Source organism: Scophthalmus maximus, chromosome 12, assembly GCF_022379125.1.
Source record: "Scophthalmus maximus strain ysfricsl-2021 chromosome 12, ASM2237912v1, whole genome shotgun sequence".
NCBI lineage: Eukaryota > Metazoa > Chordata > Actinopteri > Pleuronectiformes > Scophthalmidae > Scophthalmus > Scophthalmus maximus.
The window spans coordinates 14,259,365-14,273,633 of record NC_061526.1 but is presented as its reverse complement, the minus strand read 5'-3'; the positions used below and the strand labels follow the sequence as shown (position 1 = coordinate 14,273,633).

Genomic DNA, 14,269 nt, shown 5'->3' with positions numbered 1-14,269 from the left:
AATGATTTTAATAAGGCCAGATGTGACATGAAACCCAAAAAGGCGTGAAAAGGATACTCAGATTTTATTGGTAAAAAAAGAAAAAAAATGAAAAATCTGTCCATATTTGTAAGTGATGCAGACTTTGTTTTAGCCACAGAACAATAAACTTAATTTAGCCGTGTTTCAAGTTATAACTACACTTTTAGCTCCATAAAGACAACTGGAAACAGAAATCTCCAAAACTTCCAATGTTCTATCTACCAGCAACTTCCACGTATTTAATCGTATACAGCGGTCTCCACGAGATTCATTGGATTTTTCCACCTACGAGCGACTTTGAATTGTGACGGGTCGCATCGAGATGGACTGTCTGGGCCACTCGGATAAAAACACACAAGGAGTATTTACAATTTCAGGAACCTCGATCAAAGACACAAATTTCCAAATAACTTATAGCTATAAACTCTGATCACAACGACATTAAATAGCGACTTTTGTTTCCCCATCTACAAATGACATAAAGTGCCACGTTCCTCATATAAAAATATACTCTTCAAATTGTTTTGTAAGTTATATAAAGCCTAAATAAACATTTCTGAACACATTAAGGGTGGGGTCCAAAAATAGCTTTGAAAGGGGGCCTTTGATCCCCCCCCTCCGTGTGGTCGGGGCACATGCCATCCACCCAGGCAGGCCTAAACCGCGCTGGAAGGCCTTGTGTAAGCAGAGGCCGTCTCCGTCGTTCACGGGAATGTTGGATGTGTCCGAACGTGATTGCACCTTGACGGAGCTCCGCCGAGGCCGACGCGCTTTTCTTTCAGAAGTCGAGAGCCCTCCCCAAAAAAAACAACCAATATAATGAACGCTGTCAGGATTTTTTGCTGCTGCAACTGACAAGTTGCATGCTTAAAATAGTCTGTCGGTGGTTTCTGTTGTCCTCTTTGGCGTAACAAAGGGTCTGGCCCCTGGTGGGAATATGTCCATGAGAGAGAGAGAGAGAGAGAGAGAGCTCAACACAGCACCAGCCCCACTAATTACTTAATGTCCAATGGAGAAAAAAGAGAGGGGAAGAAATGTGACTGTGTGAGTGCAAAAGAAAAACACTTAATATACAGCAAAGTACCGACCACTGATAATGTGAATGGGGGAAAAAAAAGGGATTTAGCTGAAAATGTGAATCCAAGCCTGAAACATATCAGCAGCAACCGGGGATCAAAAAAAAGGGAAGAAAAAAACAGCACAGTTGAATTTGCTATCAGAGGGTTAGGGCTTCAGTTTGGAAGTTTTGATCATTATTTTTTTCTTTAACATAAATAATCTTGTTTTTATTTTCAGTGTTCAAACAGAAATACAGTGTGAGCGTACAGTCAAAACGTATATTCCACTGCCACCTCTCAGTGTCCGTCTTCTTTCCGTGGCAGTACTGCAGCACTTCCGCTTCGCGCGTGTCCCGTGCTTCTCCAGATCCGACAAGAGTCCTCGCTGCGTTTTTTTTTCCCCCTCTTGTGCCGTAACATCTGGGAGCTGCATTTTTTTTGCGAGACGTTGTCTTCAAAAAATATTTGCTTTGCCGGAAGGTGAAAAGTAGAAGATCCAAATCCATTCTGCTGCAATATGTCTCTGAAATGCAGGTGTCTAGAACCTTGTGTTCCATTTCACACCTGTCTCTCCTTTCTTCGGAGAATTCCAAATAGGATGTCAAAATGTGCAAAATGTCGAATAAATACTTCCAAGTCCTTCACTTCGAATTCCAACTTTCGTCATATGCCCTTACCTCTTCGGCCCTTGTCCGTTCTCCCATCCCTCGCCCCGCCGTCCCGCTTCTCCTGTTCCCTACTTGCAGGTGAAGACCTCCGATCTCTCGCTGCAGGTGTTGCACTTGACGAAACAGCACCAGTGGAACTTGCAGTTGCACTGCCAGACGCGCGTGTAGTGGTGCGTGTCGTAGCCCCGGCCGCAGCAGATCACGTTGCAGCTGTCCGCGTGGGTCGAGGTGCCGTTGCACAGGCGGCCCCTCGTCCCCATGCTCCCCGTCGCCGCGTCCTCCTCGCAGTAGTTGGGCGAGTGCTCAAGGTAGACCAGGTCCGTGTCCGTGGGCTTCTGGTAGCCCCGGGCCTCTTTGAGGCGCAGGAAGGACGGCTGGCGGAGCCGCGAGGCCCGGACGGGCTCCACTTGAACTGCGGCGCTGTAGCGCTCCTTCAGCAGGTAGCCGATCTCTCTGAACTTGGGCAGGGTGATCCAGCACGTCTTGGTGGTGCACGAGCCGGAGACGCCGTGACACTTGCACTCGAGCTTCATCCTCTCCTCGAGGATCTGATCGCAGAGAGAGAGAGAGAGAGAGAGAGAAAGAGAGAGGACAGGTTGGGTCAATGTAAAGTAAAAGAGCCTGTTCTGCGGGAGAAAAACGCACGAATTGTCATTTTGAATCTGCGTCCTTGGCTTCGACTTTGAAACGCTTAAGGGTAATCGCACACGGCCACATAATCTGTCTCGTTCGGTACGCCGGGCTCTCGGCATACATTTCACCTTTCCGCACCCTGACCTGAATGCCAACTTTATGTCAGAAACCTGGGGAAAATAACTCGTACCCCCAAAAACTGGAGTCTCTAATTAACGTTACCTTTTCCTCAGACCACAAAATGGCGTGACAGCCCCGAGAAAACTGACCAGAGGCCGTTTGTGCAACCATGTGCGTATTGGGTTACGTCGTGGTCTGAACCAGATTTATGTTATAATGCCATGCAAAAATTCGCAGATGACAAAATTGACAGGTGACTGTTTTGCCCTCGGGACTGAGCTTGACGTTGATGTGGAAAAGAATGTAGCCTCCGATTTAGCAGTAGATGCACTTCATTACCTTTCGCCCTGCCTCATTGTTGTGCAGGTTCATGAGCCGCCGGGCGTTCTTCTTGATCTCCCGGGCGTCCACGAAGCGCCGCGAGAACTCCACTCCGTACTTGACGTCGGCCGAGCAGCCGCCCCACTTCCAGCCCTCCTCCTGGTCGTGGTAGCCCTGCTTCTCGCGGTCACAGCCGCACTGGCTCAGGTTGCCCTGGCTACAGGCTGCAGTCACTGCATGGGCGACTCCGGCCGCAGTGATGGCGTAAGTGAACGCTGCCTCCCTGCTGCCTGAAGAGAATGGAGGAGAAAAGGAATAAATGGAAGTACAGTGATAAAAAAAATTCTCTCATTCTGAAATTAGTTATTACAGCTCTTGCCTCTGAAAGGAAAGAATTGCAAAACACGTCATATAGTTATGGCACAAGCAGGATTATAGGCCTGTGAAGTTGTACAACGTCTCTTTGGCTTGAGACCCAAGTCGGGTTTCGAATCCGACGGGCTGAATGGGCCTTTCGGGGAGGAGTTTGCATGTTCTCCTCTCTGTTACTCTTAGTTTGGGAGACTCTTAATTGCCTGTTGGTGTGAATGTGAGCATGCGTCGTTGTTTTGTCCCTGCATGTCGGCCTGCATCTCGCCCGGTGTAAACTGGGATCGCCTCCTGCCCCCCTCATGACCCTCAAAGGACAAGCGGCATAGATTATGGATAGATTCTTTTACCTGGGAAAATACCCGGGAGAAGCCGATATACTGTAAGGCCGTTGCCACGCTGAGTTTTTTCTCGGATGAGCAAAAGGATTTGAGAATTCTTTAATTGTGCTCGAGATGGGAGAGTAGTTATTTTCTGATACAGTTACTCAGATTTGTGGCACTAGATAAGGAGATCTGATGGCTGGACTACTGGGCCGGCTTTCGCATTCAGAGGAACCTGCTTGGGGCCTATGAACCCCCAAACTTACTGTGGCTGGACTACTCTTTCAGAGAGAGACAGCCACCACTTAGAGTCATGTAATTATATTTACGTGCCTCGTTTTCCTATCTCTGATCTGCATCTGTACTCTGTCACAGTTGGAGCAACAATAATAAGTGCGGTGAAGAAAACACAAGTGACATCTACTGGCGGACTAGAGGAGCTTTTTTTTTCTTCTTTCCCCCTCTGTGTCGGCAACTTGTGGAGTTGCTTATTGTTTTTCATCAATGCAGTTTCTCACACGGCTTAAGTGTCGTTCTGTGTCCGTGTCTCAGGCGGTCAGCGTTATTACGGCAAAGCGATACCGCTGGCGTCCCATGTTGAAATGATCTGTGGCCAAGGCTCGACTGAGATGTGCCCACTTCCAAGCTTTTTCGTGTGTGTCACCATTTGAACTTCAGGATAAACACATTTATATTTATGTTGGTGGGGGGGGGGGGGGGTGAATGTATTGGCACAACAATTGGTAACGGGATATCATCTCTCCAATCAGGATAATGCCTAGGCCTTTGTTCCTCCTCAAGTATTAATGCGTGGCGTCTCTGGTAGAGGCGATTCCGATGGCTCCCCTCCAACCTGACAAGCCCGCTCGCTGAAACCGTTGGGCCTGCGGTTCCCCCAGTCCATAACTCATAACAAACCCTGAAGTCCTCTCTCATCAGCCGTAATCCGCGACCCATTCGGAGACACATTGTATGGGGGAAGCGTTTCTCAAGGCATCAGGCGCATGCCATAGCCAAACAGCCATCTCCTCGCACCGTGATTTGTTTGGATTGCACGGCGGCGCATGCAGGGCTCCATTGTTGCCATCCAGCTGCCGGAGCTGACTTCAATTAGTGGTTTTCACGAATCTCTCTGGTCTTTCTCAATTCCTTAATGAGATCGTGGGCCCCGGCAGGTCAATGGCGCGAAGTGGCAGAGGGTGCATAGGCGACACAAGAGGAGGCTGACGGTTCAATTTATTAAAATGCACAGAAAACAATGGAGAAGAATGTGAAGAGGAAAGCAACCGACCCATGAAGACGCCTGGAAATCGGACACATTCTACACCATTAGTTGTGACCCTCTAATTATATTTTTTTATACACATCCAATTAGATCAAATCTCACAGGAAACTCTCATTTGGTTAAAAAACTGTCTTCATGGAAAGGAACAAGGCCGAGACCAAAGTGTCTCTTCGGGGCCGGTTTACACGCCACAAGAGAAAAGAGACATTTCCTCTTGACAAAAGAAATAAAGGGATCCAGACGTCTGCCTGCCCTTCTCCCGTGTAGACGGAAAGTGATTGCTCCCAGAGCTGCTAGATTAAACATGGGGCCCAAACCCGCAGCGAGACCGCAACAAAACATATTTTCGGAGGGAGACACAATTTAAACGAGAAGTTCACACACTGTGGAAGCAAACGGGGCTTCTGTGAGAAATCAAACGGCACGAGAATGTTGCGCTCGAAAAAACCCCCCGGCGAGATTGTGTTTTCTGCGTTCACAGATTGCAGTTATAAATTCTTTCAGTAGATGGCACGCCCAGATAAGCCTTCCGACCGCGCTTTCACGAGGAAGAGTCTCCCCACTCCCGTTTACGACTGCTTTCCTGCGACGGTGTGTCGCAAGCGCAGTGATGATCCACACGCCAAATCACACACCGAACCTCCCTCTGGGGACACGAACAAATCCTTTTGAGTTGGACTTTTATAGTGACAGAAACAAAGGCAGTGAATTCATTGTGGTCGCCGCATGTGCGGTGCCAAGCAGAAAATGCCTTCGCTTGAGTTTTGCCACCCGTCAAGAAGTCTGCTTTAATGCCGACTGCAGCTTTTTTTTCTCATGCCGCAAGACAATGGAGAAGACTTTGAAAACAAGCTGTGCACCTGAGCATACCTGTTGCCTCGCATCTCACTAAGGCCCCCTGGCCCTCAGAGCAATGCTCCTCAGCGTCACACGGTAGCATTTAAAAGCTCTCCAAGGAAACGTGAAGAATCTTTTGAGTTTCAAACGGACTGACCTACTCTCAGCTCTTGTCCGAACACGGTCCTCTCGCCCAGGGCCGAGCAGTTCCACCGGCCATACCGGAACTGGTACTGGCATTCGTTGATGCCCAGCTGGGCGCCCTCGCCGATGATGATGATGGCGTCGGGCCGCGTCTGACAGAGGGCCCTCTGACGGGGCGCCAGTCCCGGGATCTTGTTGCAGATGATGTTCGCGCCCAGAGCGACCACGGAGGACAGCGCCCTGTACAGAGAGAGAGAGAGAGGGAGATTAATGACAGAGGAAAAACTGTTTTTTACAAGGAAGTATATAGATTCTGGCTGAAACAGTCATCGCTTGGTTGTGATCTGAGCAAAACAAGAGAACATTTATTTCCAATGAACAAAGGTTTTGCTAAACTTTTCATTCCAGTTGCCAGTCTGTATACGTAATGAAGATAAACGAGCCCTGATCGGAAGTTACACAGTAAGAACACATACTCTGCATCGTTCATTCCTACCCCCCCCCCCACATCGTGCGTAATTCAATGGACCTTCATAAAGACGTTGAACGCGAAAAATTGTAATAATCACAGAAATGGGACTTTGGCCGCAGCTCATGCTTTTTCGTCCTCCTCTCTTCTGTCACAGAAAACATACATTAAATCACCACAGCTATTTTAGGTTTCAGGAACTGCCCTTGTTATGAGAGGCATGTATAGAGATGGCCATGTCATGAAAAAGCTCATTACATCGGCCTGCTGCTCCTTTAGAGAGAGAGAGACCATGAGGTTGTCCAATATTTGTTTCAATATGCTGCTTTATACGAGACAAAGTGGCCATGGCTTAATGTGTAAATCCACATGAGCAGGTGATGACCTCATCAAAAATCATGTGGATTAAATATTGGCTCCATGCACTTCTTTATTAGTATAGTCGACTTATGACACAATCTTACAGTGAGCATGACATAACTGCTCACATCATTATGGGGAACAGCCTGAAGCCCTCGTTTCCATTATGGAATAAAATCAAATCCTACCAGATGGTTCCTCAATTTTACTCCAACATTTTTTAAATTTTTTTTTTTTTTACCATTTCCAAAATAATACCAGATCCAATTTAAAAATGAACACACTATATCTATATCGCCATTTACTCCACTGAACAAGGTTCAAGTTTTGAAACACCCTGCACATGCTCTCGTTATATAATAAAAAATCCCCCGCAGCAAACATTTATGAACGATTCCCCTGTGTGAGATCCGGACTTGACTTTTCCCAATTTCCCCCCGGTGCTGCGTAATTGACGCGCATTTTCCTCCGCGCGTCTGCACGTGTCCGGGGGAGCTTGGCGTCAAAAACAAAGAAAAAAAGACTTGACCGACGATCGAATTGAAGCAAGTGCATGAGTATAGGAAACCTTACAGGTAGCTACCGCTGGTGAGGATGAGGAAGATCTGCGGGTAGTAGACGGACAGCAGCGCGCTGCGGGAGGAGATGATGAGCATGGTTGCGCATTGAACACCGCGTTTGCTGCGCTCTTGCGGTTTGGAGAGAAAAAGAAAGAAAAAGAGATGAAGTTTGAAAAAAACAAAAACGAGAAGTTATATCCTTTTGATGTGAAGTCCTGCAGGTTCTCTCCGTTCCCCCGCCGCTGGTGAGGGGGGGGGGGGGGGTGGTGGTGGTGGTGGTGGTGGTCTTCTTCAGCGACGGTGCAGCCGTGGCGCGCTGCGGCGGCTCCGACCTCTGCTGTCCGTGTGTTGGGAGGTGATGAGAGGCTGCATCCCTTCGGCCGAAGTGCGCTCCGTCACCTGGGCTGTTGGAGGACTGGGTGGGAAAAACAGACAGGGGTGGGTGGGGGGGTCAGTAGGGGGTTCCGGATGCTCCGATTCCAAATACGCACTGCTCACGTTTCCAGAAGTGCGAATGTTGTGGCACTGGAAGGATGGGTGACACCCCCCAATCAGCATATCTATCTATCTATCTATCTATCTATCTATCTATCTATCTGTTTGTCTGTCTGTCTGTCTGTCTGTCTGTGTGTCTATGTGTCTATGGTAATGTCAGGTAAATTATGAGCAAAACTTTTGTAGCCAAAAATGATTGATTATATGAGGAAATTAATCACCTAACAAATTGATGATGTTGATGATTCTGATGACCACAGAAGACTAAAATGAATGTGTGGGGGAGAAAAAAATTAGACTTCCATCACCTCTTAAGATGTAGTGTTATTAATTCCCAGCAGAGAAATTCAATTTTTTTTCTTTTTCTTTGCAGTCCTCAAAATTCAAGCTGGGCTCTGTGCGGCTGGATTTCCACTTTCTCCCTTATTGGCTCTCCAGCGGGGCAGATGCTCAGACTCTGGGGTTATACAGCTCACTCTGTATATTCCTGCTGGTGCTTCACCAACAATATACGCCATCGTGTGGTGGTATGAAGGAAAAATACATTGTCCCAGAGTATCCAATCTGTTCATATAGCATGAAGTGCAGTATCTGTAAATCAAAAGAAATTTAAAAACAAGCCTGCATTTTTATGTGATGAAAACAAATTTGATTTGAAGTAAAGTTGTAGCCCTAAAAGTTGCCCCTTTTTTTGGAACAACATCTATGTTAGAATACAATTTTCTATGTAGTGAATATACCTGTTAAACCCATGTAGTCCTCGAGGTGCCCAAGTGCAATTAGATAGAAAAGGCCAACGAGGACGACAACAAAAGGTATATTTGCAGTTTCTTCCTTTTAAAAGATGTTCTACAGCAAACAGGCCGCTGTTTGAAGAGAGTAGAAGAAAGAAAGAAAAAAAGTACAATGGGAGGAGACGGCCCCCGTTCAATTCCAAGGGACCTTCAAAGGACGGGGCGTTTTTATTGGTCTACTTGGCGGAGTGGACCGAGGACAAAGTACATATTTTCTCCGCTTGTTGTTGACGTTTTGGAGACTGAAAATTGAGACGATCCCGAGCTTCACTTGAGCTCCAACAAATAGCCGCAAAGGAGATAATATTAATACAATTTGTTCCGAGGCATCGGTCATGTGGACACAAAGTGAGACACTCTCTTAGAGAGTGATTGAGGGGAGCACTGTGGACATGATTGACCTTTTCATCTGAATTCTCGGCAGCGGTCTAGCGGAGCATTTTGAGAGATAGTGCAAAAACATAAAAGAAAATACCTCCCATTCTTTGGCTGTGTATGAGATTGGCTTGATGTGTATGCCCGCTCAGACTATGTGTAACTGTAGCTGCAGTCGGATGTGCTCGGTGCCGTTGAGAATGAGAAGCGGCTTTGCCACTAAATTGGAGCGTCTTGGCCGTCGTAAACCTCAACGTGCAGCCATTCCAGCGGACAATTCGCAGATAATGTCTCTGGCTCGGGGCGGGCGGAGGAAGAGCCCCCTTTGTGTATGTGTGTTCTGTCTGTTCTTTTTTTTTTTTTCACCCAGTTTCTCTGTCTCTTTCTCAATCCCTCTCGCGTTCTGTCCAAATAATCCTCCTAAACCACAATTTCCAAAGCCAAGATAGCACTTAAGCTGTGTGCACTCACTGTCCTGGCGTTCGCCCTGGTGATATCTGTTTCTTTTCATATTTTTTTTTTTGAGAAGCAGAAGAAGAGGTGAACAGGGAGACACGGGAAGTGGGGAGCTGCACAGGAATTCGTTTTTGTTTTTTGTTTTACTGTCGAGCAACACATCGGATCAGTGATGACAGTGGACTCCTTCAAAAAAAAAAAAAAAAAAAAAGAATCTATCGGGGAAACTGTCCGTTTTGACAGAAATGTTTTTTGAAAACATCATCCACATTACAAGGACGAATGACAGGGCTGGAAACCGGCAGGGAGAAACTGTAGCAGTGACGCCAGAGAGGGCCCAGGCTGGATGGACTGTATATAAAAAGGACTGTGGGTCCCAAAAGTGAACCCAGTGCGGAAGGGGCTGAAAGCCTGCATTCTCTCAAAGGGCCAGCAGAGGGTGACTCACAGGTTGCCAGAAGAAGTCAATGAGAAAAAATGACCCTAACTGCTCACTTGATTTATAACGTCAGCAAACGTTTTCCTGAGGAGTTTATGGTCTCAGTCGCTAGTTTCGAGTCTTCTTCAATACAGCATGATGTTCATATTGTAACTTATGGTTCAATTTAGAGTAGAATAAACGATAAAGTATAAATGGTATGCATTGGCACATGAATACTGTGTGATTGAAAGCTTGTAACACCCAGTGGGTGCGGTTCACAGGTGTAAGCATCCTCGAGCTCTCAGTCAGGCCCCGCCCCAAGAAAAAACAAGATGGCGCTGGCCAAAATACTAAACTCGAGGCTTCAAAATGGCAGCTCACAAACGCTGGGTTGCCACTTGGATAGGAGCCTATAAAGTCCAGATTGATTATGGTGTCTCGTGGCTCTGTGCGAGTTTGGATCTCATGCCCTCTGCTCAGAATCCTCAGCAGTGTCCCTTTAGTAGTTGTTGGGGAATTATTGATTATAACAGTAAACGTCTGATAATTAATCACAAGAAGCAGGGCAAGTGTGAGGCATGGTCAATCCCATCCTCAGGAGAAGCTCATCAACAGAAAACAAAAGCTTTTGGATTGTTCCCTGTGAATTCAGGGGGGAATTTTAATAGTGTCGTGATATCTTGTGTTCCAAAGCTGGTTCATTAATATTTTAGAAAGCGCCTCGAACCTCAGGCGGAGCAGCCAACACATCAGCGTTTTCATTCATTCTTTACATTCATCATTAGACACAAATGTTCCCCCCTTTTCCCTCTTCACTCACTGTTGTCATTCTCTATCACTATTCACCATCATATATTGTTTATAGTTTGTGATCCCTCTGATAATTTTTTTTTTCTTCATTTACTACTTGCATCAGACATGTGACATCACGTCTAATGTGACCTTACCAACACCGTCAGCTGCTGTGGCTGCTGTGACTGCCTGGACCATCCCAACCTGTTCACGTACGGTAAACCTTTATTTATTATTCCATAAATACTGTGATCGGCTTAACAAAAATACATCTCCCTTTTTTTTAAACAATATTTTGTCTGTGCACTTGAAAATGGTGCTCTGATAAAATAAAATGAAAAAAGTATTATTAAGTCAAATGATCAGCAGTCGGTAGCAAAAAATCAAAGAGGCAGCTGGTACAGCTTAGTGGGTTACACCGCTGACTTTGGCACATAATGTCGAGGTTCAATTCCAGGTCATCCCAGTGTGGGCCCTAAGGCAAGGCCCTTGATGCTATCTGCCTCAATAATTGTAAGTCACTTTGGACAAACGTGTCAGCAAAATGAAATGTAATAATAAAATAATATAAAAACGAGTGTATCCATCCATCGAGCCATCCACTATCAATACCGCTTTATCCATTAAGGGTCGCGGTGGGGCTTGGGCCAATCCCAGCTGACATTGGGCGAGAGGCGGGGTAGACAGGTCGCCAGGGTATCGCAGTGCCAACATACAGAGACGAACAACCATTCAGAAACTAGTTTATTCATATTAGAAATTCTCTGAACAAAACCTTGCAGGCTCTCAAAACCTGAAATATCTTGTCGTGGAATAGCGACGCCTGGTCTGTCCCTGAAGGCCCAAAGAATTTTATCCGTCGGGATGAATAATAAATGAAAGAAAAACCCAATGCACTATTGCCGTCGTCAGTATTTACCGAAAGGCGTCTGAGAAAAACATGCGAGAACACCCAGGAGCTGCCCAACAGTCGTTAGGTCACCACACGTACTGAACAACATGCAGATCCACCGCCGCAGCATCGCTGACACAGACAGTACCGAGACGGGCTAATGTCACATTGTTGCTTTTAGTCTTTCCCTCGGATTTGTTGACAGCAACACAAATGCAGATTAACACCAGCCTCAACGTCGGAGTACGACACTTGGGCTTTAATCACACGTGCATCAAAGGCCTCTGGTCGTACGTAACGTGTGCGTGTCTATGATCTCCCGAGACAAGCTGATGGGTTTAATCTGTTCAGGTCAGACGAGTGCCCGCGGGCCACTTTGTAACATAGCTACGTGCAACTCAAGTGGCTTCCAAGCTTCACCGCAATGTCAGAGGCATTGTTCAGACTTTAATACGGCAAGACAAGCACATGGTGCTTGTATATGTAATGGGGTGAGAGGCATGTCGGAATGAACTGGAACTCCAGGTGTGGTTGTAGTGAACATGGCCCCCCCTGCGTTGTGAAGGGAACACAGAGTGTCGCAGATGAAAAACAAAACCAACTCCGCGGGGGTTTTAACAGGCAGTAGTGTATTTATGACACAGACTAGAAGAGACTGCTTTGTAATCAAATCTAATTGACACTATTCAGAGCCTCCACGAAACAAACAGGAAAAGATGACAGAGGGAAATCGTTCCCATGTAAGGGACGGTTCCACTTTTAAGCGATTACTGTCGTCGGGGGGAAGCATCTTGAACCCTTTTGAGAGCAGACGAAGGGAGGGCCGCGCTTTTCAACAATGCCACGAGGTGCATAAATGTCTCGGGGACAGATTTCCTTTCATGTAAAACCCGGGATTTATGTTCCTGGTGTGGAAATACAGATTTTCGAGGAGTAAACATGTTACAGATGCTGGGAAAGTGGATATAGTGCAGTGTCACCAAAAAAAAGAGAGAAGGTTTTCAAAAACAAGCCTGGAGCCAAAAAGGGGGGAAAATGAGTTGAAACTGCTTTTTACTTAGCTTGTTTCTCTTAGAAAGTCTTCATCGTACCTGGCTACTTCCCCCCCCCCCCCCCCCCCCCCCCCCCCCGCACACACACACTATTTTGCAACGGTTTTAGCACCTCACTCTGGTTTTTAATCTCCCCCTGCATCCGTCTTTATTTGGCTGCAACTGCAGAGGGAGACAAAGCACCAGAGAAGATCTCGCCTGAGTTCGGACCATCTCTGCTTTAGGTCAAGCATGTTTTTCGCTCGTCGGACCGACCTCACAACTCTCCTCTTGTCTTTCATGGCACGAGAACAGCAGCTGGAACTCAGCACGTTTGCTCAAAACAGACCAATCGTGCATTAAACGGCTCCGAGAGAACTTATCGTAACAATGCAGTAGTATCCGTTCAGTCCTGTATGTAAGTTGATAATGCATATTTTGTGATGTGAGCTCATTCATTTCCCATTGTTTGAAATATTTAAGAGCGAGGCCCCGAGTAGAGTTTGATGTTTTCCGCGTGTCAGCAGTTTCAGAGTCACCAGTCGTGTATAAAGTAGGTGATTTCTCGATCCTCAAGGGGGCTCTTTACTCCTGTGTTTCACAGGACGGGGAGGCGAAGGCACCGTCGCTCGCAACGCTCCTCAGTGGTTCCACCATCTTGGTTCCTACCATTTCGAGATTTCAAAATGTAACCGTCACGTTTGCCTCGCGCAAACACGGGACACGTGGCGTTCAGTCAAAGACGGCCTGTAACATCAAAATATAACTGTGTGCACTGCTGCTCTGCACAAAGCCGAAGTAGTACGAGGTATTTTTTTAAACACACAAAGCATTTTGACAGCAGAAATTTAAAAGTTATTTCTAAAATTCAAACTTGTTTGTTGCAAGTCTCCCACGCAAACACCGTCCAGTCATTAGTAACTGACAATAGGATTCAAAAGCCATTAGATCTGCCGAAGGGTCCACAGTGACTGCAAAAAGAGATCTGAACCACACAGAGAGCTTTCCAAATGCAGAATCCGGTTGCACCGCAGTGCCACATTTGTCAATGACAACATGTATGAAAAACTTCTCAGTAAGATTTCCTCAAACTAACAATTAAAAGTTATAAAGACAAAAAAAAAAACACCATTTGGCTCAGCAAATAATAATTAAAAATATATATAATTGTAGCTATTTTTCTTTTACGATGCTTTTTATGTAGCACGCATTTACTGTACTCATTCATTTTTTTGGGGGGTGTTGGGTTCGGAATTGTTTAAGAGCTGCTTGTCTGCTCCCTTTAACCCCTTTAGATAAAGTACCTTTTTTATTTTTTTAAAGGAAACTTAGTTAACTTGTGAATTAATAGTATATTTTTTTTAAAATTTACACCACTGCAGCTGGTGCGATCCAGCACAACATGATTTGGTCTGTTAGTAATTCGTATGTGGAGAATTATTGCACTGGGGCTTTGGGAATCCAACATGTGTTACACTTCTGTAAGTTTTCTATTCCCTTGAAGATACCCTTAGCCCTTAATCGTCGAAAAACACCCCAAAAAATTGCTCCCACTCTCTTTCTCTGTCCTCTCTCATGCTCACACACACACACACACACACACGTCGATACAACCGCGACCTCGTAACCGGTTTTAGCAGGCTCTAATGGCTCAAATCAGAGAAAGTCGAGGGAGAAAACTTTTGCGGAGAGTCACATCATGTTAGTGCTGACCTCGCTGATTGAGTTTGCTCACAATCACACGGGTCAAGGCTGGGGTGAGGCCCATGGATCATTTAGTTTAATGGCCGTTTCCTGCCGGCTCAAATGTACGTGCCACATTGTAGGAAACGGGCAGATGTAATG

At 46.2% G+C, this 14,269-nt stretch overlaps 1 protein-coding gene across 5 annotated transcripts; it reads right to left on the bottom strand.

Moving 5' to 3' along the window:
* Nucleotide 1: 1 nt before the first annotated feature.
* On the bottom strand, nucleotides 2–11,556 carry wnt7ba (wingless-type MMTV integration site family, member 7Ba). Of its 5 annotated transcripts, none has more exons than XM_047336432.1 (7): nucleotides 11,421–11,544; nucleotides 8,404–8,529; nucleotides 7,972–8,254; nucleotides 7,182–7,583; nucleotides 5,793–6,019; nucleotides 2,840–3,111; nucleotides 2–2,295 (listed from the first exon to the last, which is right to left on the bottom strand). In XM_047336432.1, exons 4-7 carry the CDS (start codon nucleotides 7,262–7,264, stop codon nucleotides 1,816–1,818), a joined length of 1,062 nt encoding a protein of 353 aa, XP_047192388.1. In that variant the 5' UTR covers nucleotides 7,265–7,583; nucleotides 7,972–8,254; nucleotides 8,404–8,529; nucleotides 11,421–11,544; the 3' UTR covers nucleotides 2–1,815. The 5 variants fall into 5 exon arrangements, with proteins under 5 accessions (XP_047192388.1, XP_035470547.2, XP_047192389.1 ...); XM_035614654.2 differs by having other exon boundaries at nucleotides 7,192–7,583; XM_047336433.1 differs by lacking the exon at nucleotides 8,404–8,529 and having other exon boundaries at nucleotides 11,421–11,556.
* Nucleotides 11,557–14,269: the final 2,713 nt, after the last annotated feature.

Bases quoted from the DNA above. Each gene is read 5' to 3' on its own strand.
- wnt7ba (XM_047336433.1), bottom strand. From the start codon at position 7,264: ATGCTCATCATCTCCTCCCGCAGCGCGCTGCTGTCCGTCTACTACCCG. The intron at 3,112-5,792 runs GTCAGTCCGTTT...CATTCTCTTCAG, and splicing joins CGGACAAGAGCTGAGAGTAG to GCAGCAGGGAGGCAGCGTTC. The intron at 2,296-2,839 runs GTAATGAAGTGC...CTCTGCGATCAG, and splicing joins ACAATGAGGCAGGGCGAAAG to ATCCTCGAGGAGAGGATGAA.